At 43.8% G+C, this 27,767-nt stretch overlaps 1 protein-coding gene across 17 annotated transcripts in view; it reads left to right on the top strand.

The window, feature by feature from the left end:
- The first annotated feature begins 640 nt into the window (after positions 1 to 640).
- Positions 641 to 27,767, top strand: part of CIT (citron rho-interacting serine/threonine kinase) — a 163,366-nt gene continuing 136,239 nt past the window's right edge. For 11 of the 17 annotated variants that reach the window (XM_019814616.2, XM_019814611.2, XM_019814610.2 and 8 more), the window contains exons 1-5: positions 641 to 782; positions 1,696 to 1,945; positions 8,229 to 8,370; positions 15,780 to 15,955; positions 21,369 to 21,470. In XM_019814616.2, the coding sequence (XP_019670175.1) occupies positions 1,850 to 1,945; positions 8,229 to 8,370; positions 15,780 to 15,955; positions 21,369 to 21,470 (516 nt within the window). In that variant the 5' untranslated portion in view covers positions 641 to 782; positions 1,696 to 1,849. The other 6 variants (XM_023241475.2, XM_006938519.4, XM_019814614.2 and 3 more) reach the window with 3 other exon arrangements.

Genomic DNA, 27,767 nt, shown 5'->3' with positions numbered 1-27,767 from the left:
TAAAATGTCCTTTCTGACAATTTCAATGTGTTTACCTATTTGTTGCCGGACAATCAGCCCAAAGTGGCAGGAACCGAGGCACGTTGAAGTTCAAGCTGCCTTAGCTGTAGCACAGAACAAATTGATTTCCCCAAGTAGCAAACACTTCTTACTTCAGCCAATTTTTTAAAAGTGTTTATTTTTTGAGAGACAGAACAAGCGAGGGAAGAGCAGACAGGGAGGCACAGATTCTGAAGCAGGCTCCAGGCTGTCAGCCCAGAGCCCAAGGCGGGGCTCGAACTCAGGAGCCGAGAGATCACGACCTGAGCCGAAGTCCGAGGCTTAGCCGACTGAGCCACCCAGGTGCCCCCTACTTTGGCCAGATTTAAGGAACAAGAAAACCAAGGCGGCCTGGCTGTCTTCCTCCTCGCAAGGAGACAGAGGACAGAGCCCTGGCGACCTCCTCAGGGATCCTAGACACAAACAAACGATTCCATAAATGCAGCACCCTGCTTAACCGTCAATTTCAAACTTCCAGGACCTGCCCGGCCGCGTTTGCCCTTGTGCGTTTTCCATTGGTCACGAGTCAAAGGAAGTAACAATCTGATTGGTTCTCCCTTCCACTTCCTCTATCCCTTTTAGGACTTAGGCGGAACTTTGTTGACACGCAGCTGTTCCTCCTAGAAGCGGGCACTCTGATTGGTCCGGACACGGCTGAACCCCGCCCACGCTGTTCGGGGTTCAAATGCAGAGGCGGGAGACCTCGGGCGGAGCGGAACGCGCACTGGCTGGGTCCGCGGAGCGTGAGTGTGAACCCCGCACGCCCATATCTCCCCCACCCCACTCTGCAAACCCGGGGATAGGCCGCCTCCACCCACACCAGTCCCGGCTTTCCCCCCCGCTGCGGGGAGGGCGGTGTTGCCGCCTCCAAGGCTACCGGGGGCCTGAGGGTCTTCCCAGGCTGGAGGTGCGCGGGTCCCCCTCCAAGGGAGCTGAAAGGTCTGCAGGTGGTGCCGTGGGGCGGGAGGAATTGTGAGATCCTTCTTAAACAGGGTGGGGTCCCGTGTGTGATCCGCCCTGCCTCATTTACCTGTCCGCATTAACTGCATTATTCCGGCTAGTGGAGCGCGGCAGCTCCTTATTATCCGTGCGATCGTGACAATTTTGTGTCTTCACTTTTGGTACCATCCGTCACCTCCTACTTCCAGTGCCTTTCCCTCTGCTCCAGCCACTCCAGTCACTCTCGTCTCCCTGCTGTTGTTAGCGAAGGCCAGGTCCTGCCTCAGAGGCTTAGTTCTGGCTGTTCCCTTTGCCCGGCACACTTTTCTTCCCTCTCCCGCCCGTCAGCAAGACTTAACTGCTTACCCACTTCAGGTTTTGCTTCAGATGTTACCTTCTCAGTGAAGTCTACTCTGACTACACTGTTAAAAATGGCTCACACGCACCAATTGCCCTTACCTTGCTCTCTCCCTCTCTCCTTTTTTAACCCCTGTGGCACGTATTACTTTCCAACATACTATGTCATTTACTTATTTAAGTCATTGATTCTGTAAGTATTTATTAGAACCTGCTATGTGTCCTGGCTCTGTGTAAGCCCTTGTGGAGCTCCACACTATAGGTGGAGTAGATAATAAATTTATTTATAAGTAAGAGATTATGTCAGATAAGTGTATTACCTCCTGTTACAGTGACTAAAAATCTGCTCTTTAATGTCAGATTTGCCAGACTGAACTTCCTAAGACCTGTGTGGTGACTGTTTTTACCTCCCTGTGCCCAACATCTTGAAGAAGATCAGGATTTTTCAGGCTCTTCCTCCTCAAATTGGTAGCACACACTTGCTCGGCTCCTGTATCTCTTCACCTTTGAAGAGATGTTGAAGTTCAAATATGGAGCAAGGAATCTGCTGGACGCTGGTGCTGCTGAACCCATTGCCAGCCGGGCCTCCAGGTTGAATCATTTCTTCCAGGTAACAGGCTGCCAACTCCTTCACCTGCGTGTGTTCCCTTGGCCCCTCCTTGTTGCTCTTATCCTTATAGGACTGGGGCTAATCTTCTAGGAGAAATCTCACTGGATGTTTTATATTGCTGATAGTTTTGGAAAAAGGAGCCATTGTACAGACAGAGGAGTAGATAGCTGAACTTGTCCTTGAAAGGAGATCTCTCTCTTTTTTTAAAAAATCATTTCTCACACTTTACACATCTATACTAAGTGTTGTCCTTTTATTAAAGAAAGAAAAACAAAATTTATCAAGAAAATATTTGACCATAATTGCTATAGGTGTAATCCTATTTTTATTCAAGAGAGGTTTATTTAAAACAAACAAAACAAAGCTTGATAAATACCCACACCTGTGAAAACCATAGTCCACTCAAGATATAGAGCATTTCTGGGTTGCATGGGTGGCTCAGTCGGTTGGGCATTTGACTCTTGAACTCAGGGTCCTGACTTCAAGCCCCATGTTGGGCTCTGTGCTGGGTATGAAGCCTACTTAAAAAAAAAAAAAAAAAAAAAAGAAAGAAAAAAAAGATATAAAACATTTCTATCACCCCAGAAGTATTAAAGCTTACTATCAGGAAATAATTTCCAAGTGGATTTCTAATTCTTTTGTTTTTGATGTAGATGAAACATTGTTGGTGTAGAAATCCTTGTTTGACTTATATATTCACAAGTCAGGGGGACAATATGGATAGTAGTGAAGATTTAGGTTTGAATCCTGGCCCCACATTAGTTAGCTGTGTTACCTTGAGTGACTCATTTGCCTTCTCTGAACCCATTTGCCACTCTTTTTTTTTTTTTTTAAGATTTATTTTATTTATTTTGAGAGAGAGAGAGTGCATGAATGGGTGACGGGCAAAGAGAAAGGGAGAGAGAGAGTCCCAACCAGGCTCTGCACTGTCAGTGTGGAGCCAGATGTGGGGGCTCAAACTCACAAACGATGAGATCGTGACCTGAGCTGAAAACCAAGAGTCAGACGTTCAACCAACTGAATTACTAAGGTGCCTGCATTTGCCACTCTTGAAAATAGAGGTTAGAGCACCAAATTCAGAGGGTTGTCATGAGGATTAAATGATAATTTATGTAAAGCACTTAGCTCTTGATAAGCCAATAGTTATAAATGGTAACTATTATTAACGTTAAATGTAGAAATGATATTAGTTATGGTAATGATAAAAAAAAAATTTAATGTTTTTATTTAATTGTGAGAGAGAGAGCACAAGCAGGGGAGGGGCAGAGAGAGAGGGAGGGAGACACAGAACCCAAAGCAGGCTTCAGGTTCCAAGCTATCAGCACAAAGCTCGACGTGAGGCTCGAACTCATGAACCTTGAGATCATGACCTGAGCTGAAGTTGGACGCTTAACCAACTGAGCCACCCAGGTGACTGAGCCACCCAGGCGCCCTAGTAATGATACATTTTTAAAAAAAGATTTTAAGTAATCTTTACACCCCATGTGGGACTTGAGCTCAGAACTCTGAGATCAGGAGTTGCATGCTCTACTGACTGAGCCAGCCAGGTGCCCCAGTAATGTTTACTTAACAGTAACTCTATTTTTAAATTTTATTTTAATTTACATTTATTTAAATTATATTTTAAATTTTATGTTTACTTAACAGTAATTATATTTAGGAGGGTATTTATGCATGGATACCTGTATGATGATAAATACTAATACTTTTTTGATGACATTTTCCCCCCAAAATACTGGTATTGGGGAATGTTCAAACAGATCAGTGGAGACAGACTGAAGGCTTAGGTTGTTCTGTGCCATCTTCCCTGTTGCCATTTTGAGCCATGAGATATTTTTCACAAATGAATAGTCTGCCTCTGACCCTAGCTGACTGGAGTACTGCCACATTTTAGCCCCTCTACATTTTACTCCAAAACTTTTCCAACTTCTTACAAAATTTACTAAGGGCTTATAGTGTGCTCATTATGTAACAAGTGTGGCTTCCAGAGAGCTGGGTACAGGGCCAGCGTGCTCCTGATTATCTCGCATCAGAACAGATGTAAGGACTGTTTTGATTTACATTTTAAATAGGAGGAGACAGGCAGCAAGAGAGGCAAGGACTCGTCCAGGATCATGCAGCTTGTAAATGGCAGTGCCAAGCTCCAGAGATCGGACATGTAACCACTGGCGACATTGCCAGTGTGTGTCAGAGTTTATTAAATGTATATTATATTTAAGTGTCATTATAGAAGCAAGGATTGTGGGTAGATCCCCAGTTCATCTTTTTTTAATGATGAGTTCCTCCCTGCCCCCATGACAGCTATTATTTGCAACTGTAGCATACACCTGACAATTGTCTAAACAGGCACTGGATACTGTTCTTTCCCGTACAGTGCTATTTTACCAAGGTTTAGATAGAGTAGTGATTTTGTTTTCCATCCAGGGAAGTACTCTAGATTGGGTCTTAGCTTCTACTAACATTCTGCCTAACTTTCCAACGACTTCTCTGTTGGCGGGCGGCAGATTTTTAGGTTTTTGAGCCAGTAAAGTTTCACAAATTTGCTGGGCTAATCTAGGTTTGCCAGCTTTTTATTTTGCCAAGTAAAGGATGTACAGAGAAAGGCCTATTATCTCCAGTCCTTTCATTTCAAAAATAAGGGACTTTTTCTTTTTTTTATAAATAAGGGACATTTTAAGAAATACCAACAGGGGTGACTGGGTGGCTCAGGTCATGAACTTCCAGTTCATGAGTTCAAGCCTCACATCGGGCTCTGTGCTGACAGCTCAGATCCTGGAGCCTAGTTAGGATTCTGTGCCTCCCTCTCTCTCTGCCCCTACCCCACTCATGCTCTGTCTCTCTCCCTCTCAAAAATAAACATTAAGGGGCGCCTGGGTGGCCCAGTCGGTTAAGCGGCCGACTTCGGCTCAGGTCATGATCTCGCGGTCCGTGAGTTCGAGCCCCGCGTCGGGCTCTGTGCTGACAGCTGAGAGCCTGGAGCCTGCTTCGGATTCTGTGTCTCCCTCTCTCTGACCCTCCCCTGTTCATGCTCTGTCTCTCCCTGTCTCAAAAATAAATAAACATTAAAAAAAATTAAAAAAAAAATAAACATTAAAAAAAATTTTTTTTTTTAATGTTTATTTATTTTTGAGAGACAGACTGAGTGTGAGCAGGGGAGGGGTAGAGAGAGAGAGAAAGACACAGAATCTGAAGAGGCTTCAGGTTCTGAGCTGTCAGCACAGAGCCCGACGTGGGGCTCGAACTCACAAGCTGCAAGATCATGACCTGAGCTGAAGTCGGACACCCAACTGACTGAGCTACCCATGCCCCCCCAAAAATTTTTTTTAAGAAACGCAACAAAGGAAGGATGTTACTTCAGAAAAAAAAGACCACTTTAAAATTTGAATATATTTAGCTTTGTAGACAAATCATTATGAGGTGTTCATTTTTTCTCATTTTTGGCCAACTTGAGAACTTTGTTAAGAATCAGTACTGTATTGGGGCACCTGGGTGGCGCAGTCGGTTAAGCGTCCGACTTCAGCCAGGTCACGATCTCGCGGTCCGTGAGTTCGAGCCCCGCGTCAGGCTCTGGGCTGATGGCTCAGAGCCTGGAGCCTGTTTCCGATTCTGTGTCTCCCTCTCTCTCTGCCCCTCCCCCGTTCATGCTCTGTCTCTCTCTGTCCCAAAAATAAATAAACGTTGAAAAAAAATTAAAAAAAAAAAAAAAGAATCAGTACTGTATTTGGGAACTGCTGCTGTAGTTAGTCCAAACTACTAAAGAACAAAGGAACAAAGGCTTATTAATTTTTGGAGTTTGTGGCAGAACTATAAAGTGACAGGTATGGTGGCTTGTGACCCAGTGCTTCACATACCTGGCTGAGGTTTGAATTTCTTGATGAGCTTGCTAATAAAACAGATTTTAGGGGCACCTGAGTGGTTCAGTGGGTTAAGCGTCCGACTTCGGCTCAGGGCATGATCTCACAGTTTGTGAGTTCGAGTCCCGCTTTGAGCTCTGTGCTGACAGCTCAGAGCCTGGAACCAGCTTCGGATTCTGTGTCCCCCTCTCTCTCTGCCCCTTCCCTGCTTGTTCTTGGTCTCTCCCTCTCTCAAAAATAAGTAAACATAAAAAAACAAAAAAACAGATTCTAAGCCACAACCTGGAAAATTCTCACTCAGTAGGTCGGGGATAGCACCAGAGAATTTTTTTGTTGTTTTTTGGCTAAGTTCTTCGGGTGATTCAATGTAACCAGTCTGTTTCTATTATCCAGTGCTGTGTAAGAAACCATTCACAAAGGTTTTTTTTTTTTTGTTTTTTTTTTTCAACGTTTATTTATTTTTGAGACAGAGAGAGACAGAGCATGAACGGGGGAGGGGCAGAGAGAGAGGGAGACAACAGAATCGGAAACAGGCTCCAGGCTCTGAGCCATCAGCCCAGAGCCTGACGCGGGGCTCGAACTCCCGGACCGCGAGATCGTGACCTGGCTGAAGTCGGACGCTTAACCGACTGCGCCACCCAGGCGCCCCCACAAAGTTTAAAGCAGCAATGATTTATTTTTCTTCTGATTCTGTGGGTTATTTGGATTCAACGAGGCAGTTCTGTTCTACCCTGTGATGTCAGCTGGGGTCACTCAAGGGGCCATATTATGTTGGGAGCTTGGCTGGGACTGGAACATCTGGGTGCTGACTGCTGACTGGGGCATCTGACTTTTCCTCTAGCTGACTTCTCTATGAAGTCCTTCATTATTCAGTAGTCTAACCCAGGGCTGGTAACTTTCTTCTGTAAATAATAAATATTCTAGGCTTTGGGAGTGGCTCCAACTATTCAACTCTGCCACTGTAGCACAAAAGCAGCCACAGTATGTAAATGAATGGGTGTGGCTGTGTTCCAATAAAACTTTATTTATAAAAACAGGCAGTGGGCCAGATTGGCCTATGGGCCATAGTTTGCTGACCCCCGTCTGGTCTAAGCTTTTTTACATGGTGACTGGCTTCCCCAAAGAGAAAAGCAGACGGTGCTAGCCTCCTTTAGAACTCTGCCCAGAACTGGCACAGTGTCACTTGTGTCACCTTCTGTTGCTTAAAGCAAGTCACAGAGAAAGTACAGATTCAAGGGGAGGAGAAATAGACTCTGGCTCTTGATGGGAGTGGCGGCAGCACCTACAGAGTTAGAGGGCCTGTTGGTGGCCATCTTGGCAGAGAGACCCCACACAATCCATAGCTTGGCCCATGGAAATCTTTGCTCTAGACCAGAGGTTGCAAACTCATGTCCCTAGAGGCCAGGAAGTGAGTATAAGTGAGTCACATGGGCCAGATGGAAGACTGGCAGTGAGGTCTGCAGTGAACTGCTGAACACATTCACTACGGAGGGGCAGCATCACTCAACCACAGCTCAGCATCACTAGACGGGAATGTGGGATGATGTTGCCCAGTCCTCCAGTATTTTAGGAGAACCCTCAAATCCCACCCTTTCTTTTGAATGGAATTTCCTGATTTTTCAATAGTGGCAGAAAATTCAAATTTAAGTGCTGCAGGCCTGGGGTCCCTGGGTGGCTCAGTTGGTTAAGCGTCTGATCATGACTGTTGGCTCAGGTCATGATCTTGAGGTTCGTGAGTTCGAGCTCTGAGTCTGACTCTGTGCTGACAGGTCAGAGCCTGGAGCCTGCTTTGGATTCTGTGTCTCCCTCTCTTTCTGCCCCTCCCCTGCTCACACTCTGTCTCTCTCAAAAATGAAATAAACTTAAAAAAATATATAAATAAATGCCGCAGGCCAAACAAAACATATCTGTGGGCTAGATACAGTCTGCCAGTTTGGAACTGTTGGTCTAGGTCATGAATAAATTCAGCTTCAGTGTGGGCACTTCGTTCACACTACTTTAGATTGTTCAAGTAAATTAAAGAAGCTGCAGTTATATTAGCAAACCTCTGGGCGCACTTGAAAGATGTAGCAATCATTGTGTCCTATTGTAGAGACATGGAAACACGTCAGAACCAGCAGGGTCCGGAGTAAATGTTCCCGTGAGCCTCAGACTGTTAAGAAGGAAGGGCCTTTTCTTACTAATGGCACGCTCGTGAAGGTTTTCTTCCCAGGCACTGGTGAAAGAAGCCCACAATAATGGAATTGTACAAGTGATAACTTAATGACTCTCCATTGATGTCGCTTTAAAGAATGAAGCCACAGAATTGTGCTGTTAGCGTGTGTCGTGAGCAGTTAGAGTTGGTGGCTTGTAATTTACTCTGTGTGGATGTTATTGATCAAAGCTTTTCATTATTGACAGTGTCTCCATCTGCTGTTTGCTGTTTTTAGGGGAAACCACCCTTTCTGACTCAACAGCAGATGTCTCCTCTTTCCCGAGAAGGGATATTAGATGCCCTCTTCGTTCTCTTTGAAGAATGCAGTCAGCCTGCTCTGATGAAGATTAAGCACGTGAGCAACTTTGTCCGCAAATGTAAGTTTGGAGAGGTTTTTCTGGAAAAGTGTTCTGGGAGAGAAAACTGCAAAAATGCCCGAGGCAGAATGAGTTAGTGGTTGGTGGTAGTGAGTAGGAACTCTGCTCTGAGGAAGGCAGACTCAGTTTTAAGGTCAGTTTCCACCTGTTGCATTTGGGAGAACAGGTAAGTCAGGTCTCCTGGTTGCAAGTGACAGAAACTCAACTCAAACTAGCTTAGGCCAAAAAAGTGAATTTATGGCTCACGAAACTGAGCTCATGAAGCCCATCCAGGGATGGGTCAAACTTTAGGCATGGCTGGATCCAGGTACGTGAGTTAGTCCTCTGGCTCCATCCTTTTTTTTTTTTTTTTTTTTAATTTTTATTTATTTTTGAGACAGAGACAGAGCATGGATGGGGGAGGGTCAGAGAGAGGGAGACACAGAATCCGAAGCAGGCTCCAGACTCCGACCTTTCAGCACAGAGCCCGATGTGGGGCTCGAACTCACAAACTGCGAGATCATGACCCGAGCTGAAGTCGGACGCTTAACCGACGGAGCCACCCAGGCACCCCACTGGCTCCATCCTTATCCCCACTCAGGGCTGATAATCCTGCAGGCATAGCAGGCACAGTATTTAATTTTAATAAATTGCACTTATTTTCATTAACTTAATTTAAATTTAGTTTGAAACAAGAAAACTATGAACAAAATAATTATAGTGATTTTGGGTTATATTTATCCTTTTGTCAGTGGTATCATAAAATATAATTTTTGACTTTTTTTAATGTTTATTTATTTTTGAGAGAGAGAGAGAGTGAGTGAGCGTGAGCAAGGGAGGGGCAGAGAGAGAGAGGGAGACACAGAATCCGAAGCAGGCTCCAGGCTCCAAGCTGTCAGCACAGAGCCTGATGCGGGGCTCGAACCCACAAACAGTGAGATCATGACCTGAGCCGAAGTTGGAGGCTTAACCAACTGAGCCACTCAGGCGCCCCATAATTTTTTTTTTTTTTTTTTTTTTTTAAATGGAGGAAGAGGCTGATGAAGGCAGATGTACCTAGGGCCTATGAAAGTCATAAATCGGCCTTGGCCACACCCTGTTCGTGTCTTCCTCAATGTGGGCGAGTGGGCTGCTGGTGTCCCAGTTTTGTATTTTATTACTTTACATCAGTGTTTTTTGGCCAGTGGTGGTTTTGCACCCCCTACCCCCCCACCTCAGACACTTGGCAATGTTTGGGAGACATTTTCGGTTGTCACAACTTGCAGGGAAGGGTGCTCCTGGCATCTAGTGGGTGAAGCCAGAGATAATGCTGACCTTCCTGCAATGACAGAATAGCATAGAATTATCTGGCCCAAAATTTCAGTAGTGCCGAGTTTGAGAAACCCTCCCTTATGCAACTTTGCTGTGTAACCATGCACCTTGAACTATAGTGGTCTGAAACTATAATCGTTGTATTACCCCTCATGAATCTGTGGGTTGAGGATGTTTCCACTCCATGTGACTTGGGCTAAGATTGCAGGCACCCAGGACTCTCCTCGTCTAGAAAGTCCAAGATGGCCTGCACAGTGTCTGGTATGTTGCCTAGAAGGCTGGACTCGGCTGGGACTCTGGGATGACGGGGCCTTTCCCTGTCTCTGTGAAGTCTCCAGGCCTCTTGCTCTCCAAGTGGCTTCCCTGTGTGGTCTCTCCATCAAGGGTTAGCCAACTACAGCCTGGGATCCCTGTTTTGTAAAGCAAGTTTTATTGGAAGGTGTTGGCCAGGCCCATTTGTTCACGTACTGCCTGTGGCTGCTGTCACACTACAAGGCCTTTGAATAGTGGTGACTGAGACCATATGGCTTACAGAGCCTTCAATATTTATTCTCTGGCCCTTAAAGAAAAGCTTGCTGACCTCTGATCTACATGGTCTCTCTAGTAGAGATGTCGACTTCTTACATGGTAGCTCAGGGCTTTCAAAAGCACCAAGGTGGAAACTGCCGGGACTTCTTAGGGCTTAGGTGTGGAAGGGACATAAGATCTCTTTCGCTGCATTGTCTTGTTTGAAGTGAGTCGTGGGGCTGCCCAGATTCCATGTGCCAGGGAGTCTAGGCATAAGGGCGTGAGTTCTAGGAGGTGTGTGTATGATTCGTTGGCACCATCTTTGGAGATGGTTACCACACCTTATGCAATATTTATTTTCCACTCTCTATATTAATAGGATCCCCAGGAAAGATTTTAACTGGTTCTGTTCTGGGTCATCTGTCTACCCTGTGACCAGGGGCCGGGCCAGGATGTCAAGTGTTATGGGCCTCATCTGGGTGCCTAGGGGTTCAGGGCACTGCAGTTACCAGGGTCTCATGGAATAGGGGATGTGGAAGTGCCCAAAGGAGCTGAGAGTTTTGAGTAGATAAAATTAGTATATGTCTACTTGTCTTTTCTGTTTCCTTATCTGCAAAATGGGGAAAATGCATATCCAATAAGGCTGTGTGGGGCTTGAATGAGTTAGTGCACAGATTAGGCTTACGTTGCCTGGCACACAGGAGATAATAAATGTTACCCAGTAATGGTAGCCAGCAGCCTCCATGTATATTTAATATATTGTAGGTCTTTAACTTTGAAATGTACTTGGGTACTATTCATTATTCCATATTTATTTGAATAAACTCCCACCTTATTTTCTTGAATATTTAAATCCTCAAATAGGGAGTGGGAGGGGAAGGGAAATTATGAGACAGACTAATTTATCAAGCCATCTACCGGCTCCTTCATTAGTCTTGAGTCTGCCCTCTGGTTACTTTAAAGTAGTGGATCTTCTAGACTCATTCAGTAATCAGGGGGCTTAGGCTTAGCGAAATGTAGATTTTTCTAATAGAATTCTCTTGCAAGGAACTGTTTCATATTTTTGAAGAGGCTTCCTGGAGAGTACGGCTGAGAGGCTGTGATTGGAAAAGGGTGATTACATTAGTATGTCTGGTTCCCCTGCCCCTCCCCCCCCCCCCCCAACCTCTTTTTAAGTTTCTGTTTTGGAATCTAAGTGTTCTTACATGGGTAGAAGGGCCCAAAAGTTGCTACTGCATAAGAGACTGTTGCTACTCCATGCTACTGCATGGAGACCGTTGGAGGAAATGAGACAGCGGGTATGGCCCTGAAGTGGTATCCCTAGCGGGAGCCAAAGTAGGACAGGGAACCCACATCTGGGAACCCAGGGAAGAGATTTTTGTTTCTTTAAATTTTTTTTTTTCAACGTTTATTTATTTTTGGGACAGAGAGAGACAGAGCATGAACGGGGGAGGGGCAGAGAGAGAGGGAGACACAGAATCGGAAACAGGCTCCAGGCTCCGAGCCGTCAGCACAGAGCCCGATGCGGGGCTCGAACTCACGGACCGCGAGATCGTGACCTGGCTGAAGTCGGACGCTTAACCGACTGCGCCACCCAGGCGCCCCAAGAGATTTTTGTTTCTTAATTACTGTTCTATTCCCAGTGCCTAAAACAGTGTCTGGCACATGATAGATGTTCAGTGAATATTGGTCGAATGATTGTATTGCCGAGTGAACAAAGTTAAGGGGCAAAATTGTAAGTATTGTATTGTAGAATTTGTGTAAAAAATAAACTGATATTAAAACATGAATAGGGGGTTCCTGGGTGGCTCGGTTGGGTGTCTCACTTCGGCTCAGGTCATGATCTCACGGTTCGTGGGCTTGAGTCCTGTGTCAGGCTCTGCCCTGGCAGTGTGGAGCCTGCTTGGGATTCTCTCTCTCTCTCACTCTCTCTCTCTCTGCCCCTCCCCCGCTTGTGTGTGCGTGTGTATAAACTTAAAAAAATAAAACATGAATAACAAAGTGTTGATAATTGTTGACATTGGACTATTCTTGGTGGTTTGATGGTAGCTTTAATCCTATACTCTTTCAGCTACATTTACTGTAGGCAAAAGCTTCTGTATGTTAACAACTGTAGTATGTATGGGTGAGTTATAACTATAAGAAATTTTTTTCCAATTCTAAACATAATACAAAGTTAAATATATAAAAGGTCCAAATGATAAAAAAAAATAAATAAACAGCTCTAACTGGCTGAGCCATCAAAGCACCCCATGTTTATTTAATTATATGAGCTCTTGATTTTGGCTCAGGTCACCATCCAGGGTCGTGGGATCGAGCCCTACATTGGGCTGAGCTTGGAACCTGCTTGGGATTCTCTTTCTCTCTCTCTCCCTCTCCCTCTCCCTCTCCCTCTCCCTCTCCCTCTCCCTCTCCCTCTCCCTCTCCCTCTCCCTCTCCCTCTCCCTCTCTCTCCTTCTCCCTCTCCCTCTCCCCCCCACCCCGCCCCTCTCCCCTACTCTTGCACTCTCTTCCTTTTTCTCTGTCTAATAAATTAAAAATAAAAATAAATAAAAGGTCAAAATGAGAGAATATCCCTCAAAATCTTATCTAATATAACTGCTGTTAACAGTTTGGTGCATAGTGTTGCAATTTTTTTTGTCCTTATAAAATATTTATTATGGACATTTTGAAGTGGGTCTTAAGGTAAAGAGAATAATGTAATGAGCTCATGCGTACCAGTCAACAAGCAGTTATCAACCCTTTGCGTGTATGTTCTAACATTACTTTTGTTTAATTTTACACAAAGTGGATCATAGGTATGTAATATTTTGCTACTAGCTTTGCTCACTTAGCATTATATTTACTCAACAAATATTTATGGAGCACTTGCTGTGTGCCAGGTTCCGTTTTAGGTACTGTGTTCACAGTAGTGATCAGCACTGACAAAAATTCCTGCCCTTAAAGAATATGTAATATATTCTAGTGGAGATTGAGCTACCTCATGTGCCTAATATGGTTTTATGTGGGTGGGACTTTTAGGTCGATTCCACTTCCCTGCTGATGGACCTTTAGGTCATTTCTGATTATTTTTCTGTTACAGGCAGTGCTCATGATGAATATCTTCCTGTCTATTTCGAGCACATCTGCTAACGTTTCTGTGAAGGACAAATTCCTAGAAATTGAAATGTTGAATGACTGAGTTTCAGAAAAGGAAGCGATACACTGTGCTGTATTGGCTTTTGCCCCTGGGTCCAAATGTTTATCTGACAAGGTCACGCTTTGACTGCCTTTTCATTACCATGCTTTGGGTCTTCATTTCCACCTCAACATTCGGTACTTAAATGCTGTAACTAACAGTGTGCAGGGCTGAAGTGTGATGTGGTTTTGGAATCTCAGAAGCTGCTGGCATGGAGGGAAATTGTGAATCGTCTTTTTTTTTTTTTTTTTAATAGTCATAGACTTGAGTTTAGTATCTCAATCATTCACCTTAATAATTCAAAGCCTTTGGAAAAAGACCTAAAATTTGGTAAGGTTTCTCAGAATTCTGAGTATCCTTGTGGTTCTATCTATAGCGGTTTATTTACTTGTGTGACTGAAATGCCTGGTGGTTACAGCGATGGATCCAGAGTTGAGTTGGACAAATGCAGTAAGCAACTTAGGGACCCAAGGCCTAACAGAGAATTGGGAGAGGCTGGCTTCATGCGCAAGCAGTAATAAAATCAGGTTCAACCCAGGAAGTTGCAAGCCAGCGTATTTGGCGAATTGTAATTCAAAACTCAAATACTTGATCTGAAAGAAACTTGGAAAAATGGCAGGGAAGAGAGACAGGGCTTGGCACAGGGATGGCAGGGCAGAAGGAAGATATTGTGCAGCGTTCAGTCTTGCTTCTGCATGAATTCTCCACAAAGGTGCTCCAGATTTATTTTTCGCAATGGTTATGATGAATTTATTCGGATGTGCCGACCACGCTTGCCTGATTCCTCCAGGGACCAAAGGGAAATGCTTTCAGGATGACTGGCTGAAGAGACAGGTGGGAAGGCACTCAGTGCAGTGGAGTTCATCATGTGTACCTTTGATCCAAGTGAATGTGACTCCACCCACACAACAAAGAAAGGAGGTGGATACCAATTAAAATTGTATTGGCTAATTTATCAATATTCTGCTCAATGACTATAGGTAATGAAATGACTTTTCCCCTTGTTGGATTAATTTCCTCCTATTGTGTGAATAACTTGCCGAGCATAGCTCTAGAATGTAGCTCCCAAGTTTATTTGGTGCCCAACCATGGAAAGGGCAACCTGCTCTAATGCCTGGAGGACTTCAGTGTCTGTCTGGGATATCAAGAGGCTCTTGGTCTCATCATGGCACCTTTCTGAGGGATTCTCCAGAATAATTTTGATTCCGTGTTCCTCTTGTCTTCCTTTGGAGCATAACCCCTATATTTGATGCAGCTTCTCTGTAATGTGCAGGATTGAATTTTTTAGTCAGCTACAGCTGTTCCACTTCCCTCTTTCAGATCCTTAGAGAGTCATTGCATATCCAGTGATGTCCCAGCTTACTGTTCTTAGAGTGTCAGTAAATACACTGTAGATTCCAAATCTGCCATCCATTTAATCCATACTTCATACATTCAGGATCTCCACCTGTTATGGACTGAATGTTTGTGTCCCCCTGCAAATTCATATGATGATGAAGTCATGAAGGTGGGGCCTCTGTGATGGAATTGTTGTCCTTAGAAGAAGAAAAAGAGAGACGAGGGTTCTGTCTCTCTCCATCTTGTGAGGATATAGTGAGAAGATGGCTGTCTGTAAGCCAGGAAGTGGGTTCCCACTAGGAACTCGGTCTGCCAGCACTTTGATCTTGGACTTCCCAGCCTCCAGAACCGTAAGAGATAAATGCCTGTTGTTTAAGCCACCTCATCTATGGTATTTTGTTACAGCAGCCTGAGCAGACTAAGATACTCACTGAGAGATTGCACTTGAAAAAGGAGTACGACCATAGGCAAAGAAACAGATAGTTGCAAACCCTTCCAGGTGTGTGACCTGTCAGTGCTGCAGAGCAAATGTCCAGGGCTCCATTTTCTTTTTCTTTTTGGTAGCACTGCTCCATATTAAGGGAAAGGAGGTATTACTGACAATCCGAAAGAGATGGGTTTGTGGGATAACACTGCGCAGTAGCACTAGAATGGGATAAGCGGGAGGTCAGCTCTAAAGTCGACTGAGTTGGGAATCGTGTTGCTTACGTCACATTATGAACCAGTCTAAATGCTGATAAGCGTGTTTGACCAAACGCTGCCCTGTGGCCTTCAGAGAGGAAGAAGAAAAGCCTGATTTGTGTTCTCCTCCTATTTTCTGAGTCTACAGGATTCAAATCGTAGCTACCATGGAAACTGCTTTGGAATTTCTGGAGCCCTTAATTTTAAACTTAACATATAAAAACACTTTTGTGCTGATTTTATAATTATTCATGACGGATGGGAAAGTGACTAAAATGTCTTTTGACAGCGAGGGAACACATAGGAACGCTTTTTTTCCTTTCTTTCTTTCTTTTTTTTTTTTTGTGCTTTCATAAAGATGCGTGTATTGGAAAGTGCTTCACTCACCTGGGAGTAACTCTTACATCTCTTGCAGATTCCGACACCATCGCTGAGTTACAGGAGCTCCAGCCTTCAGCAAAAGACTTTGAAGTCCGAAGTCTCGTGGGCTGTGGTCACTTTGCTGAAGTGCAGGTGGTAAGAGAGCGAGCAACTGGCGACGTCTATGCCATGAAGGTCATGAAGAAGACGGCCTTGTTGGCCCAAGAGCAGGTAGGAGCATTTTCACACCACACCCTTTCCCCTTCCTGTACCAGGATGTTCACTGCAGAGGCAATCATCTGCTGAATTGACATCTGGGATTGAGCAAGATTTCCTCGGCGACTCTTTGGTTAATTACAGTTGCAGAAAGAGCTCTCCCGTTCTCAGCTTTTCTTGAACTGATACTGACTCATTTTGAGGGCTCACAAGTTTCCCGCGATTGCTTTATTGTGTTTCTATAGTTGTATTTTATTCAGAATCAACGTGGCCTTTTAACTAATGAATTTAAGATGACCCTTTATGACCGTCAGCTGGCAGTTTCGACATGTGCACATTGTGGGGTTAGTCAGGCAGCATATGGTTGTGTGCACATTTTCTATACTTGTGTTGTGGGCATATGTGTTTGATTTTAAAACAGGCCTTTGAAGAAATTAAATAAAATTGTCCTGTGGCGAGAGTGTTGCTTGTTTGAGAGCAGGTAAGAACTTCTTTTTTATGGTCATGGTGTTTTTCTTTCTTTTAAACAAGGCTGCTGCTCCAGACATATCGATTCATTTGCCGAGTTTCTAGAGAGACTGCCATCAGCCTTGGCGTTCAGAGCAATTTATTAGTTACAGACGTCCGAGCACACATCATGTGTCTGATAATGTACCCGGCTCCGTGGGAAGCCCGTGAAAGGAATTGAAGCTCCATGGCCGTTAGTTGCAGGGTTTTAAAAACAACTTTGGAAAGTGGAGAAAAAATGCAAATGTATAAAGCAGGCGCTTAGCCGCTAAACATCACAGAAGGGAGAGCAGTTAGCAAATTCACCAGCTGGGGAGTGAGGAGAGATGTGAGTGAGCCAGGGACGGTTAGGGGAGGTTCACACTGCTGAGAGCGAATGCAGGTTCTGGGCGGAGAGACGTGACAGGAGTGTGGCAGGTGGAAGTGTATGTGTGACGTTCTGGAGGTTTGAGTACTAGAATGCTGTACAGATGTGTGTGTGTGTGTGTGTGTGTGTGTGTGTGTGTGTGTGTGTGTGTGTTTCCTTAGTGGTTTAGAACAGGTGGGACTAGGAAATGGGGAGAAATGAGACATTTGGGTGGGGAGAGGGTAATTGGTGGGAAATCTGATGAACCTTTTTTTATTGTGGCAAAATATACATAACATAAAATTTACTGTTTAAAATTTTTTTTTAATTTTTTTTTTTATTTTTGAGAGAGAGAGAGAGAGAGAGCGCAAGTGGGGGAAGGGCAGAGAGAGAGGGAGACACAGAATCTGAAGCCGGCTCCAGGCTCTGAGCTGTCAGCACAGATGCGGGGATCAAACTCCTGAGTCATGAGATCATGAGCGGAACCAAAGTTGGGCACTGAACTGACTGAGCCACCCAGGTGCCCCTAAAATTAGGGTTGTAATTATTTAATTAGGGTTGTAATTAATTATTTAATTATTTAATTATTTAATTAGGGTTGTTTTAATCCTTCTTAGGGTACAATTCACTGGCCTTAGGTGCATTTACCAATGTTGTGCAACCATAGCCACTATTTCTAGAATTTTCTCATCCTCCCAAACAGAAACTCTGTACCTATTAAATGTTAACTCCTCATTCCCCCAAGAACTGTTTGGAATGGCAGCTCACTTTGAGAGGCAGCTGGGGATCATTTACACTTTTGGAAGGAGGAGGTTGGGATCAGAGTCTGAGGACTCAGTGGCTTTGCGTGGCCTCCAGTCAAAGAAGCAGGGGAGGGCAGGAAGCTGCTTGTCAGAGTCTGAGAATGATGTAGCTTGTGTTTATCAGTGAAATGTGAGCTACTTCACAGGAAGGAGAAATGACAGGACGTTGCCGATCATTTGGAAGGGAGGAATGGGAGGTGTTCACTTAACCTCCCAGTATCTAAGCAGCCACCTATCCTCGGTACAAACTTACTGAGCACCTGTTGTGTGTGGTGTGCTCCTGGGTCCTTGAGGGGAGGCCTGAAGTGTAGCCCTGACCTTGCAACGCTTCTGTTTTAGGTGGGAAGTAGTGCATGTAAAAAGAAAACAATCTAATATACTGCACTGCAGGCAAGCGACAGAGATGTGCAGATAGGGTGCCTTCCTTCCGGTGAATGACTCACGATGACCCTGTGTGAGGTGTGGGCTGGGGGATTTTAAAAATAATACACATCCAGGAACTAATAAAAGCTACCCAACCATTCCTTAAGAGGGTGAATAAAAGAAGAGTCTTTAATTGAGCCATGGCAAGGCTTCATAATTTAAGGGCATGAGAAGAGAAAAACCAGCACAGGGTGTGAATGAAAGGAAATGCCAGAGAAGGAGGTAGAGAGAGGCGACATCCTGTAAGCAAGACCTATCACCTAGGAGAGGCCAGCACACCTGTTCAGGGCTCTGTGAGAACCAGAAGAGTCCTCAGAGACCATTTATTTTATTTAAAAAAAATAAAAATTTTTTTTAATGTTTATTTTTTAGAGAGAGTGCAAGTGGGGGAGGGGCAGAGAGAAGGAGATACAGAATCTGAAGCAAGCTCTGGGCTGTCAGCACAGAGTCTGATGGGGGGCTCGAACTCACGAACCGTGAGATCATCACCTGAGCCAAAGTCAGATGCTTAACTGACTGAGCCACCCAGGCACCTGAGACTGTTTATTTTAATGGGGGCTTCAGGGGTCAGATGAGGAGCCAATGGTGAGCAAATGAAGATGTAGGCTTCTCAGTCCAGCCAACCTTCACTGAACACCTTTTATGTGCCAGGAAAGAAGGACCACAGATCAGGTGCAGGAGATTACAGAAGTTGGGTTGTTTCCGGAATGTGTTCCATATAGCACTGGTGGTATGCCAGATGATTTTAGGTAGTACATGGACAAAACTATTTTGAGGTGTTTAGTAGTCTAATATTAACTAGCGTGTTAAAACCTGGGAGTTTTATAGATGTTAAAATAAATGGAAGAAGGCATATTTAAAGTTAAATTATTACTACTTTTTTGAAGTTTTATTTATTTTGAGAGAGCAAGAGCGGGAGAGGGGCAGAGAGCGAGGGAGAGAGAGAATGAAACAGGCTGCATTCTGTCAGCACAGAGCCCGATGTAGGGCTTGATCTCACGAACTATGAGACCATGACCTGTGCCAAAACCAAGAGTCGGACGCTTAACTGAGCTACCCAGGTGCCCCTAAAGTTAAATAATTTTTATTTTGAAATAGTCACAGATTTATAGAAAAGTTGCAAGCACAGTGTATCAGCCAGGATTCTATAATATATAAAAATATGCACATTAAATATATATACATCTACACATTGAATATCCATACATACACGTGTATGGATGACTTACCCAATTGTAAGGACTGTAAAGTCTGAAATCTGTAGGGGAGGCCAATAAGCTGGAAACTCTTGCACAAGAACTGATAATGCAAACTTGAGGCAGAATTTCTTCTTTATCAGGGAGGCCTCACTTTTGTTCTTTCATATGATTGGCGGAGACCCACCCAGGAAGGATCATCTCCTTTACTAAAGTCAACTGATTGTAGATGTTGACTTGTTAACCATATCTACAAAATATCTTCACAGCAATGCTTAAGATTAGCTGGGTGCTATAGCCGAGCTAAGTTGACATGTAAAACTATCACAAACTATGAACAACTTTTTTCTTCCTGAGCCATTTGAAAACATGTTGCCAGTGGTGCCCTGTTACCTCCAAATACTTCAGTGTGCATTTCCTATAAGAAGGACGCTCTCCTGTGAACCACAATACAGCCATCACTATTGGAAAAGACACAATGCTACATTACTGCCATCTAATCCTAAGACCCCGTTCATGGTCCACCAACTGTTTCATGGTCTTTTAGAGCAAAAGGGTCAAGCTCAGGATCACACATAACATTTAGTTGTCCTGTCTTTTTAGTCTTTTTCAGTCTGGACCAGCTTCTCAGTTTTCCCTGGACTCTCATGACCTTGGCCATTCTGAAGACTACAGGCCAGTTATTTTGTAAACATACAGATATGTTTAATGTTGCTCAGGTTCATTCAGGTTATAGATCTTTGGCAAGAATATCACAGACAAGATGCTCTATTCTTCTCATCGAGTCCCACCGGGTGACCCCATTTCAGTTTGTCACATTCATGTCGATGTTTACTTAGGTATCGGCCGTGCTTCTCCACTGTAGGGTCACCCTTTTCTTCGTCATTACATGAGTATTCTGTAGGGAGGTGCTTTCAGACTGTGGAAATACCCGATCCTCATAAAACTTTCAGGTTCTTAATTTATAGCTGTATGGACTTGCATGTTCCTGTTTAAGTCAATGAATTAGAAGCCATTCCTGTCATTATGTATTTTTATACTCAAATCGTCCTCTAAGCTGGGCCATGAGAATCTCTTCAGGTTGATTTCTGTGTCTTTTGACGCATCCCCATCTTTGAGTTACTGTCTTGCTTTCTGGTGCAAGATGTTAAAGCTCTTGTGCTTTTACCTTGCCTGCCCACCCTTGCAATCAGACCTTTCTCAAAGGGTGCGTGTTCCTTTTAGTGTAAAATGGTATTTAGAAACCAAGATCCGGGTACTAGGTGTCCTTATTGCTGTTGGAGTGTCACTGCTTCCAGATCCCTTTCAGTGAGCAGAGCTAGAGAATAGAAATTCAGGTATTTAATATAGCTACTTGCGTGCGCGCACGCACACGCACGCACATACACACACATTTATTTCTCTATTTCTCCATCTCTGTATATTGAAAAACCATGTGTTCATACCAACACGTCCAGGTCCAGTCCAACTTCCCTGAGTGTATTCTAGTGTTCACCCTTTCTGTGTTTGTAGCTCCCTTCTCTGATATCACCCATAATATTTTAGCTTATTTTATGCATCTGTGTGTATCCAGTCTACTGTCTTTGCTGCCACTCTTCTCATTGGTAGGCTTAGATGCCCCGTTCCAGGCTATCGCTGCATGTGGATGCCTTCCTCACCCTATTTGGGCCCTTGATACCTGATATTGGACTGCCTTCCTCCCCCTCCCCCCCCTCCCCCGACCCCACACAGAGTTGCCGCCCTCCTCACCCTGCTTGGGCCTGGCACCCTGTTCTGGGCCACTGTGTCCCACTCTCCCTACTACCTGTTATGGATGCTTACCTTGTTCTGTTCCACCTAATGGATTTAGGACTGAATTATTCAGGGAGAGAAGGTGAAGAAGAAAAAGAGGGAGATATTTAGATTCAAAAGAAGTGAGTTGCTTTAAGGACAAAAGTAAATAATTGGACAGATAATACACAGATCTGGCAAAAATCATGAGCAAAGTAGACGAATGAATGAAATTTGTGGAGTGCTGGGCTAAGGGATGGTTTTTCTTTTCTTAAACTAGAGACATCAGTTTAGGCTTAAAGAGAGAGGTTGGGACATTCACCCCTCCCCCAACACTTTGTTCTTTATATTATAATTGTCTAAAGGGTTTCTTTTCCCCCTAGGTTTCATTTTTTGAGGAAGAACGGAACATATTATCTCAGAGCACAAGCCCTTGGATTCCCCAGTTACAGTACGCCTTTCAGGACAAAAATAACCTTTATCTGGTGAGTCTTTTCATCCATCTCTCTGGAATTAGTCCAATGCTGATACTCAGATATCATAGACATAGAATTGGATGTGTTTCTTGTCCATATGGTCTGTTGAGTTGCTGTCCTGACTTTAAGGTGTCTCCCTGTTCTCCTTGTCCTGAAGATGAAGGGCTATCCCATTTAGAAACAGCCCCATTTGTTGTTGAGTATTGTAGCTGTGGCTTAAAGGGCAATAATGAGAAATCATTTATTTGGAAATAGTCTGATACTACCTTTAATAGACTCTTGCTTTAATTTTTTTTTTTTGAGACATAATTGACATACAACATTACATTAGCTTCAGGTGTACAGTGTAATGATTCAGTATTTGTATATACTGCGAAATGATCAACCACTAAGTCTAGTGAACATCATTTAAATTTTTTAATTTTTAAAAATTGAGATAATGCACAGTTATTTGAAGAAGATGCAAACACTGCAGAACTGTATGAAATAGGGAAAGTTCTCTACCTTTCTTTCTAATGCCTTTCCCTAGGGGAACCTATTATTGGTTATGTATATTCTTCCTGACCCTCATGGAAAAAATATTTCCATGTCTGTATTTATAACACATGTATATAGTTTGTTTTATGAAACTTGTATATTACTTTCTACTCTTTTCTTCAGCTTGCTTTTTGCCTTTCAGCAATTTACCCCCGACATTTTTCCATGTCAGTACATACAGATCTGCCTTGTTCTTTTGAACAATGCCATAGTATTTCTGATGTACGTGTAGCATAACTTTCACAATACTAAAATTAATTCTGGAGCCTTGTTTAGGTTCTTGGGGGCTTAGATTCCTAAAGTAAAAAAATTTATCCCGGAAACAATTTTTGTTCCTGATTAAGCCCTTAAAACAAGACTATCATACTATTACCTTGAATGGAGAGAAACTCTTATAGAGGCTCATGTAAGAGGAAAGGGTAAGAGAGGGTTGGATTCCAATTTATCTTAAACTTCCACTGGATAGTTTTGGGGGACTTTATTGCCTTTATTTCTGACCTGTAATAAGCACTTTATTTGGTTTCCTATTAGTTGAGAACCTATTGGTGGTAAAGAAGTACCCCCCACACCTCCTCCCCAGCCCCACCTAGCCTTCTGAGCAAGAATGTTTATATACAAATGCATTAGGAGATTGACCTTGCACTAACCACATGGTAGAGGTGATGACAAATTCTAAGTGTTCTATGTAACAGTGATGACAGCTGGTGGTTGACATTGCTTGTATTCGGGTGGCCAATGAGGATGACCAGAGGGGCCCTGGGAGTGATACCAGCTCGTAGTTTCCTTTGTGTTGACTAGTAGTTTTGTTTCTATTTTTGTTTTCATGGCTCAACACTTTTCAAAGTGCATCTTCAAGAGGGTAATACCTGGTCATTTCAAAAATTTTAACCTCTTTGGTGCCACCATTTTTATCCCTACCAATTGACTTTGTCCTAGTGGTAGACCTTCCCTTTTTCTTTTTAATGGTGTAATTAACTGCTGTGGACTTCCTCTTGGGCACAGCCTAACTGGAATGCCTTATGGTCTGGGAATATCAGCCTCTCCTCTGCTAAGAGACCTCCCAGTGGCAGGGGGCTTCCTTTTTTTGGACCTTTTGTCTGTGGGGCTTCCATCTGGATGTTGCCCCTGGCATTAGCATTCCTAGCTTAATGACCATCTTTCCAGGTTTTCTAGCCGCCATCTTACAAGAGGGGAATGATCTCAAAACACCTGTCTCCTGGAGTTCTAGTTGCCTCAGCACATTGATACCTGGCTGCAATGACATTTTTACACCCTTCTTTCATAGCTCAGTTGGGTATTGCTGATGGGATCTTGTAATTATTTCCTTGTCTGCATTCTCTTCTCAAGTATGTTGGTAATTTGGAGTAAAATGCTTGCTAAGGGTACAGTTTTCTTATAAATATCCAAACTCAGCATTGGAACTAAGATATGATTATAGATCCCCCATTCTTTATCTGCAATTCTGAAATGCCCAGAGCTCTGAATAACCTCAAGTTCCTTAGTTACTTATTTGGCAGCAAAACCTGACCTGAATCTCTTCTTCATTCCCTTTAGTATGACTATTTGTAATTTTGCCAAAAAATTGTGATTTTGATTGCATTTGATTACAGGGTGATATCTCAAGCCATACCCTAGGGTGTTACATAACACAAAGTATATGCACCATTTTACTTTTCTAAAATCTGAACATTTCTGCATCTGGAAATACATTCTGCCACAAGATAAGGGGACCATAGATCTATATTGGTATCGTGAAGTACCAAAATTCCATTGTATCTATTGACCACTTATAGATCACCAAACCTTTGAAGTTTGGGGAAACATAAATTATCCTAAGCTCCCTGGCAGTTGAACGTTCACTTGTAATGCAAATGCAGTTTAATTGAAGATACATTTAGAAATCAGTGAATAAAACAAGTAAGAATCGGTGACCTATATATTTCTCAAAGCTGTCTCCTCTCTCCATTCTTGCTTCGACTGGGTGAGTTCCGGCTGCCATCTTTTTTTGCCTGCATTACTGCAGTAACCTCCTAAGTGTTCTCCCTGCCATCTGTCTTGCCCTTCCCCCAGGTCTTCTACACACTGCAGCCAAGTCATCCCACTGTTAAAACCCTTTAAGACTCCCTGCTGCCCTCTGGATAAAGTCCAGACTCTTCCATGTGGTTTCCAAGGCCTTTTTCATATATACCTCTAGGCTTGTTGCTTACCATTTCTTTGTTTTTACTTTACATTCATCCTGACCTTCCTTTGGTTCTTTGATCTGGCCTCTGACCTTTCTCCACGCTGTTCCCTCTTTCCCTGTTTCCCAGGCTAACTCCTATTTCTCCTTCTGGACTTGGGCCAGGTATCACTTCTTCCAGAAACTCATCCTGGCCTCTCTTCTTCCGGGAGGGTTGCCCTTCTGGCTGCATACTCATAACACCCTGTGTGTCCTCTTCATGAGTGGGTGTTGGGCTACCCTACCAGGCTACACCTCTCTCCACTAATGGAGGGATTCTGTTTCCCTTGCTTCCTGTGGTGCTTCCCCAAGTAAATGCTTAAGATGCGTTTATTCAACGAATGTCTGATTAATTTCATAGAAATTGATTTACATACAGATTTACTTACTGTGTTATGGAAATCACACAGTAGTAGTAGGAGTTTTATTCTCTAAAGTATGTAATTCAAGTTAGATCCAGTGGGATTTTCAAAATTTGGAGTGCAGTGCAGGGAAATTGAACCTGGATCCTTTTGAAATTTGATGGTTAAAAATTTATTTGTCGTTACATACCAATGAATGTGGCTTGCCATTTTCTGGCGTATAGAAAATTTCAATGAAGTCCATTGTATTAATGTCTGGTTCTATATAACAAGGCTAGTTCTGTGTTCTGGCAGGCAGCCCATGGAAACAGCGCTTTGTTGATCTGGTTCATGATGAAATCTGTTCAATTCTGTATAACAGATGCCTTCACCAGTGTCCTTCCAGGAAGGAGCTGGTCTTTACAAAGAAACCATTGTTTTGCAACTCACCACTTGTAGTATTGTTGCATCTAAACCCTTTGTGAGATTCTTAAAGCTTGCTGGCTTTGTATTGATGTTTTTCATGCCATGTGTCTTCAGGCTGCCCTTGCTCTGAGTCACAACCGATCCATGAATCTTCTTTCCTTACAGTGGCCTCACATTGACTTCCCTCTGTTCATTCCAATTTTTTCTCCCCCAATTGCACATAGGATGTATTAGTTAAGGTATAGACTAAGCTACTGTAACAAAAAGTTACCAGAATACAGTCCGAACTGACGGAGCAGCTCTGTTGTATGTGATAATCCAGGGACCCGGGTTCCTTCCATCTTGTGGCTCCTCATCCCTTAGGATGTTGTCCTCTTTGATGTGGTTGAAGTTGGGTATTTCATATTCTCATTTCACCTGGCTGGTAGGAGAAAGGAGTAGAGGACAGAACAAGCAAATTCCTTTTACTTAGAAAGATATGGAAGTGGGGCACATCATTTCCTTTCCTGTTTTATTGACTAGAACTTGATCATATGACCTTACATCTATACCGTCTAGTGGCATGGCCATTCTCCAGCTTCGGGAAGAATGGATTTGGGGGACCAGTTGTAGTCTGCCACAGAGGTTAAAACACCTACTTTTGTAGGCAATAAGAGATCTGGGTTTTGAAGCCGGGCCCCCTAGATCCACCTCCCATACTTTTACCCATTATGTTACACTGTCACATCCCAAAGCACTTCTGTTCCGTCCCCGGTTCTGAAGTCCTGCTTGGGATTAGTTCTTTACATTGTCTCGCTTTGCACCGAAGCAATTGCACAGGTGGTATTTCCTTCCTTTGTAGGGACAGTTTGGAGGTTGGCTGTTTTTAGACAGTGACCCCTGTGGCCTGTGGGTGTTGGGCTCTAGCCTCTGCTGACACTGGGAGTCTGGAGAGAGTTAACAAATACAACTTCATTGTTTATTTTCGTAAAATGTGGCAGCTTATGATAGTTTTGACAGTGAGACATGTGCTGTTTTGATCTCTCAGAAAAGATTATCCAGTTTTCAGGCATGTCTCAAAACTCACCAGCATGTTCTCATGTTGCTGTTTCAGAAGCCTGGGTTTGGAAGCTGGCTGCCCGTCGGAAGGAAGCTGTTACTTAGAATATAGGTTCTTGTTTTATTACTCTTCCTTGGTTGGTCTCTCTGGAGTCATTGGCCTTTTCGGCTTCAATGTTCTCATTGGTGAAATGAGATATTAATACCTTTTATTGACCCCAATTCAGTTGCTGAGTACGTTATGGCCTTGGAGGGGTTCTTTGTGCCTTCAAAATAGTTGTTTCATGTCCTGGTCTTTCGAGGCATATTTCAAGTGAATGCATTTAAAGTCTTAGTCGTCACAATTTTGTTCCATTGTCCCAGTTTGCCTTGTGCCATGGTCCCAGTTTCTGGCTTAGTAGATCGAAGATGGGGCCCAAGAATTTGCAACCAGGTGCCAGGTGATGCCGCTGCTAGTCTGGAGTCCCCACTTGGAGAACCATGGTCCTACGGCTATAGTTACAGTTAATTTCTGGCTACTTCTTCCTCCTTTTGCTCCTTCAACAATGGTGAAGTTTCTCAGATCCTGTCCCTTGCTCTTTGCTCTTTCAGGTTGACAAGTGGTACCTACTCCCCAGCTCTTAACTAGCCCCAGGGTTCTTCACCAGTGCAGGGTGCTTCATTAATTCATGTCCTCAGTTACCTAGTTTGAGTGTGCAGTCTGTTTCTTGCCAAGACTCTGGATGATTCAGTGCTCAATGAGGATTTTTCTGAATAGATGGATGAATCAGGCTGGGATTCCTATTTTCTGAAAAAAAAAAAAAAAAAAAAAGGGTCTTCTCTCTTTTTCTCTCGGTGACCTTGCCTTTCATGAAGAATAATTTAGAGTCCCTGCCAGGGACCACTCTGCTTTGAGAATCCCTTCCTTCCTCCCAGATGCCAAAGATCAGGGACAGTCCACAGGGCAGATAACGATGCCAACACCATTGTTACATTTCCGTGGCACTTTCAGGCAGGCTGATTGTAGTGCAAGCATTTCAAGGGCACGTTGCTGAAAGGGTGGCCAGCACAGCATGCTTCTAATGACACCCTGTGCAAATTGGAATAGGGTACAAGGACTATTAAATACTCACCCCTTCCCCACATATGGATATGAGCGCATGCAGGTGTGCATGTATGTGCATTCATGTGCACGTGCGCATACACACACACACACACACACACACACACACACACACACACTCTTGTCCTTTGTTTCAAATGCCACACAACTGATGGGCATTGCTCTCCCTTGCTATCCCTGTACTTGGGGTGTAGCTGCAAACACCAACAGAGAGGCCTCTACTCCTTCCAAACCGAACACATGTAAGATTTGCCCTTTAATTAGTATCTGCAGCTGCTGCCATTAGAAGGGTTTGTCTCTGTTGGCCTGAATGTCTTTGCTTTAAAAGAGCAAGTCTGTGATAGCTCCAAGCCAGGCTTGTTTGTCAGCTGCTGTGCTTTCTCTGCCATCTGCAGGGCTGCCGCATTGTTTAGGGCTGTTTCCCTATGGGCCCTTTTCCTCCTCCCGTCGCCCCAGCCTTTGATTACCATGCCTTGGTGAGTGCCATTTGGGTGACCTGCAGCTGGTCGTTGCGGGCAGGCACATGTCTCATCCATCCGTGGAGGATTATTGCCTCTGTGCTGACGGACTGGTTACCTTCCGGCTCTTTGTTGCTGGTGATCTCGTCGTGATGGTCAGAAAGGCTGTAGGTAGTCATTGAAAAA

Source organism: Felis catus, chromosome D3, assembly GCF_018350175.1.
Source record: "Felis catus isolate Fca126 chromosome D3, F.catus_Fca126_mat1.0, whole genome shotgun sequence".
Lineage (NCBI taxonomy): Eukaryota > Metazoa > Chordata > Mammalia > Carnivora > Felidae > Felis > Felis catus.
This window is presented reverse-complemented; position numbering and strand designations above follow the sequence as displayed.